A 6,000-nucleotide genomic window follows, 5' to 3' on the forward strand; every position below is an offset into this window, starting at 1 on the left:
TTGACCAAAAACTCAGTTGTGTTTCACGTCTGTCTCTGACACGTCAGTCTGGCCAATGAGGTACCACAGTTTAATGTCTGACACACACGCATAAACACATAGACACAAGCACATGCTGCCTGCCCACCTGACACTCTGCTAGAGCGAGGCTCATTGCCATGGTAGCTGGCTATTTATACACTACGCCGCACAATCAGGCCCTGTCACAGTCAACAGGGGTGTAAGAAAAGCCGAGGATCAGTCAATCAATCAGGACATATTTTTCTGTGACTCACCGGCTAATGGCCAGAGTTAACAGGCTGGACTCATCAAGGGTGGACGAGGCATCTGTATGTGCAATTCTGTCATTATATTACGCCTATCAATCTATCACACACATCAAAGGCGTGTGTCATGAAATATTTTTTATTTAAATTAATCATTTTCTCACCCTCATATCAATCTAAGCCTGTATTTTTAAGTCTTGATTCCGGAATATTTTCCGGTGAAATATGCTCTTTAAGGGATACTTCATACTATGGAAGTTAATGGGGGGCAAAATCTTTCTGGTTATAAGCATTCCTCCAAATATTTTTCTCTGTGTTCATCAGAACTAATATATTTTTTACAGATTTGGAACAACTCGAAGGTGAGTAAATGATGACAGAATTTCATTTTTGGGTGAAGTATCCCTTTTAGATTTCAATGTTAACACCCACTGTTATAATTTGCTAACATCTACACTACAAACAATACTACACCATAAGCATAACACTTCTGAGTTTGTGCACTCCCAAATACCCTGTCATGAAACTCGGTGGAGACAAGGCAGGAGAACCCAATTGCAGGCAGACAAGGCGATGGTGTGAAATAAACAGATATTTTATTTACAAAAGACACTACAAAAGGACAAAACAAAACCCACGAGGGGGAAAACAAAACAGAATAAACTATTTACTAAAACAAGGACACGGACTAACTAAACTAAGAAAACAAACACTTAATACACACACTAAACTACACTTCCTGGACACGGGGGTAACAGGAACTTGGAGAACAAGGTCATCAACACAGAGCAACAGGATACAAGAACTTTTTCCGTAACATTCACAGAGACTTTCGCAATGAACGCGCACAGGACAATGAACATGACATGATGGTGGAATCATGACAATACCCTAAACCATAATTATCATAGTTATCAGTAGATAAATCACTAGCATTAAATAGGTTACTTCTTCAGTACAATAGTTTATAACTGCCCCATCTTTCAATAAGAGTTTCTTTGTAAAGCCCGAATCATTTAACTAATTCACAGTCTGAATTGTGCCAAACAGACACATAATCCAACACAGACAGGATCCACCGCTTTGATAAAAAACGTTCACCATTTTTTCCTAATGATTACAGTAGGGGTGCATGATATTAATGAAAAATGCGATGCAGGATAACCTGCTACATGTAAATAATTTGACTAAAGAAATGCGATGCAAAAATGCTTCAAATTTGTTAAATCAATTAAATTAAGACACATTTAAAATGATATAACCAACACACATGTTTCATTTATTAATTTATGATTTACTTACTCAAAGTAATTTTTTTAACATATTTTAGGCAATATTTTATAACTAGCCATAATCTGTTATGACATTTCGGGGGGGGGGGTGATACAGCTTCAGCTCTACACACAAGATTTTTGTCCACAGTTGTTTTAGGATCACATGCTTTTACACTTCAGTCCAGACTTGACACAAACATCAGCTTAGGTCAGCAAACATTAAATGCAGTTATTTCACATTCAGACTTCTTTAAACGTTTGAAAAAGCTCTGCTCTGATACAAAAGTCCTATTCAAGAACGGATGTTAAGAACAAATACCATTTGAAGGCAACCTGGGGTCGAGGAGATTGTAAATAATTGAAATTCTTAAAGCTTTTTGTGTTGTCAGCAAAATTTATAGGAAAACCTGCATTCAACACTCTAGGGGCCTTTTACTGGAATTAACCAAACACAAAGTGAAAGCCACTTGGTGTGACATATTGACAGCTTTAGGTCCTATGTGTGTATGCGTGTCCCCTTTCATACATATCAGACTTAAAAAGAGTAGAGTTTAGTACATAAAGTAAAATTTGATCAACATGGACATCCCATGTGGTAAATTGAGTATCGTGAAGCTAAGAGTGACATGCTGTAAAAATGTGCTGTGTGAGCATTTACCCTAGCTAGTATGTTAAGTATCAGATAAACATAACTTCCATATAGATATTTTGTGTTTACATTGACCAGTATTATGTGCAATAATAGCCATGTTAGCCTCAATGACTAGCAGAAAGTTGTTTGCCCCTTGTGTCGCTTTACATTTGTAGGAGGCAAATCTGCACAATATGACCAGTTTTTGTCACAAGCATGTGTGAGACACGGCTATCATTGGAAATAAATTCCAAATTGTGACATTATTAAAACAAATCAAGTCAATATTCTAAAGCTAAACCAAATACAATGAAAATCAGGTTTTCAGGACCAAGGACAGCGACAAAATCACTGTCTGAACAGATTGTCATCCAACTTTTATACATATGCGGAGACACTCTTATTTTTATCCTACCAAACACAAAAACACGCTTATATCCCAAAGTCTTTAAAGATAATCTCAAGAGATATGAGCCACTAGAACTATTTGTTCACATATAAACAGGCTATGAATTTGTGTGTGTGCACGATATGGATGTGTTGGTCATGTTTCATATTGCTCTCTATTTTTGTCATTCCCTGGATGCTTAACTGTCTCATAGAATAATAATCACATTGACTACTGTAATCCCTACTGTGCACAGAGGTTTCCCTGATATCCCCACTGTGCCGGGCTGCGCTCAGAGCTTTGCCGAACTGAGCCTCCCCCTCCCATACACGTCCGCTTCCTCCCTCCGCCTGGATCACTGCTATTAACAATGTGGGCCAACCCGGCCAAGTAATCCTAATTTGTACCTCTAAAGAAAGAAAATCTGTTATACAGAAATAACTAATCTGTGAAGAGCAAACACCATTCTTAGGCTAGAAATCCTGTTAGCGCCTGCTTGATTACCTTACCGATAGACTTCCTGTGCAGGCACTCCGAGTTCACTCACATGACAAACCCCACCAAACGGGTTTGTATCTGCAGTGGTGTTGATTTCTGCTATAAACTGAGTTAATATTTCATGCTGACGGGGTCAGTTTTACTCCACGGGAGAAATAACATTAAATGTGACTATAGTGAATAATTCACATACCTGATAACACTAAGTGTGGCTGTGCTTAATTATTAATGATGTTAATATTGCAAAAATGCGCTGATCGATGCATCACTACAGCGAGTGGGAGAAGCGAGTGAAAGATGTGGGCGGAACAGCTGAGCTGAGTGGTATAACATTACAGACAGCTCCAATCAGAATGATGTAATAATGGTTTTGGAGTTTTCTTCCCAGCAATAAATCGACTGTGAAACTGAGAGACAGAAAAATGCTCATTAACACGCTAACAGGTTGACCTGGATAACCGGGACAAATATTTGAGATGAGAAAGTATGCCAGATGTGGCAACATTAAATTTCTAGCTTTTGATAATTATTCAGTTTGTTACTTCATTTATAGGTGTGTCTGGGGGTAATCCAGTATAATGTCACCTTGTTTAAACTATCGCCTTTAAAATTAACCATTAGTATATGTCTTATCTCTGCGTGGTCCATGCATCAAAGCCACTAAAATCATAAAAATTCTAAGCTTTAAAACTACATTTTTAATTTTGTCTGAGATCAATTCTATCATTCTATCAAGACATACACCAGACAAATGTTATCATGTCAATATGCGTCAACTTTATGATTGGCTTGAACAGCCTGTCATCAGAATAAATGCAGGTCCTGGTGATTGGTGACCTCCTGTGTCACAGTTAAAAGGCTTCGCTGTGTGTCCTTAACGTATGTGTCCATCCCCTCGTTTACCAAGAGGGGCTCTTCTAGGTGAGAGCATCCTCTATTCATTGCCCAGGTGAGAGGGCTAACCCATCTGCATATTCATGACTGTGTGAAATAGACACGGTCACTATGGAGACAGCTCAGTCTCATATGCTGATGTGACACTGACCATTTATGACTTTCGATGCTACATATCTGACAGGACTTGCCAGCAAACATAGAATAGACAAATGTGAAACACATTATCCAATATTCAGTTGTGGACCTATTTTCTTTGACAACACATCAGTAAGCAGTCATTACTCCAGTCCTACAAACTTTTTAATACACTGACATACAATTTCTAACCCTAAACAAGTGGGATATAGCCGATTTGTTTTCACATCATGATCATGAGAAATCACTATCACCTAATTTTGAAAGTGATTTGCCGGTGCTGATGTGCACTGCGAGAGCACTAACATGATGAGAAAACACAACTTTCACCACTGACAGGAATCTTCTAATCAAATATTTTACATTGCCTTTAAAACAGATTGTGCTGAATCAGTCTTCTGCTATCAGGTAGTAGACCATGCGCTTGTTTCAGCAACGTGATAAGACCAGCAAAGATTAATAAACACATCAACAATATAAATCATGTTAGCATTTCACTACTTTATATGAGCGCCATCAAGTTTCTCAACAGTTCTGGACGAGCGCACATTTACCACAAATTAATTAGTTTACAAAAAAATGAAACAGTCATAAGGAAGACATACCATGTTGACCTCAGACACCATGTCTATGCTCGCCACATCGATGCTCATCCCAACTGCCACCGGTGCACCTTTAACGACAGAAAACTTCAACCTCAAGTTCACCGAAATCCCATATTAGATTTTTTTAAGTATTACGCAACGTTAAATATGAGGTATAATAAAGTAGCAACATCTTACCTCCAAAGTCAGGTCGAAGACGAATGTCGTACCCTTTCAACAGCTTGTCTACCGTCTCCTTGACAAAAGACATATTTCCTGGTCCATTGGCGCTGAAAAGGAACAATAAAGACGGTTATTCCATCATATTAGAGAGCCCGGGAGGTCCATGCTCGCGCGCGTCTCCGCCAGCTCTTCTTACCTTTGAGCACAGCACATCACTGCCACAATTACCGGTAATGAAAGAACACCAAACAGCCTTCGTTTCTGTTTCCCAAACATTCCTCACACTCTTTCGGAAAAGGAATGGAGCGACAAAACCGACGTTGTGAGGTTTCCTTGCGTGTTAACAGGTTACGTTATTCCATCAGTAGGTCTTTGCTATAGAAGTCATTGATGACTCCCAATTACTGTCAAACACGCGGAAACAACTCGCCGCAATCCGGGTTTTCGCTCTCTTGCAGAGACTGTGTTATTTGGATAGGTGCTCGGTAAATACAATGCATTTTGCCCAAGACACTACCGGAGCTTGCAGCAGGGGAGTCGGTGTTTGGGGCTCAGCCAGATCTCCATCCTTCCATAATAACGCCCGGTGCTGCGCTGTCCCGAATCTACACCCTCTGTTGAAGTCACAGTCTTACGCCTCTTTTTGATTAGAGCTATAGGCAAAGGATGTTAATTAGGGAAACTGTATATTGCGCAACATTATAGACGTATTTTAGTTTTTCTTTCAATTCACTGTTGACTCCGGGAAAACGTGAGAATTCCAAACTGAAACTGAAAGCTCCAAAATTGATTTCGGCAACAGTAATGTATAACCACGCGAGACAGGGGTGTGAAGAAATTGGCATATGATTACGAGTGCTTCGCTATACGCGTTCACGTGACTTGATGTTCCACGAGCTATGGCGGGAACGCAGTTTTATAGACAGCGGCGAGTTTACTTTGTCAACATTATAATAGTAAAAGCAGGACACACCCACACGAGAAACTCTTGTGGTGTCAGCAAAAATTTGAAAAAGAGAAAAAAGTACGTGTGTGTCTAAGTTTTAGAGCAGAAGTTTGCGTTTCAGTCGTGGCTTGATTCAGCTTCGTCTTCGCATTCAAGAGATCGACGGCATTCAGAAAAGTGTTACGATTTTTGTGCTGT

At 39.5% G+C, this 6,000-nt stretch overlaps 1 protein-coding gene across 1 annotated transcript in view; it reads right to left on the reverse strand.

The window, feature by feature from the left end:
• The window catches only part of gabrb3 (gamma-aminobutyric acid type A receptor subunit beta3), a 45,625-nt gene extending 39,905 nt beyond the window's left edge, over positions 1 to 5,720 (reverse strand). Inside the window, exons 1-3 of the mRNA XM_056749831.1 lie at positions 5,053 to 5,720; positions 4,872 to 4,963; positions 4,695 to 4,762 (exon numbers count right to left, since the gene is read on the reverse strand). Coding sequence (XP_056605809.1) covers positions 4,695 to 4,762; positions 4,872 to 4,963; positions 5,053 to 5,132 — 240 coding nt within the window. The 5' untranslated portion in view covers positions 5,133 to 5,720. The remainder of the gene's footprint in view (positions 1 to 4,694; positions 4,763 to 4,871; positions 4,964 to 5,052) is intronic.
• Between the last annotated feature and the right edge of the window lie 280 nt (positions 5,721 to 6,000).

Source organism: Triplophysa dalaica, chromosome 6 (genome assembly GCF_015846415.1).
Source record: "Triplophysa dalaica isolate WHDGS20190420 chromosome 6, ASM1584641v1, whole genome shotgun sequence".
NCBI lineage: Eukaryota > Metazoa > Chordata > Actinopteri > Cypriniformes > Nemacheilidae > Triplophysa > Triplophysa dalaica.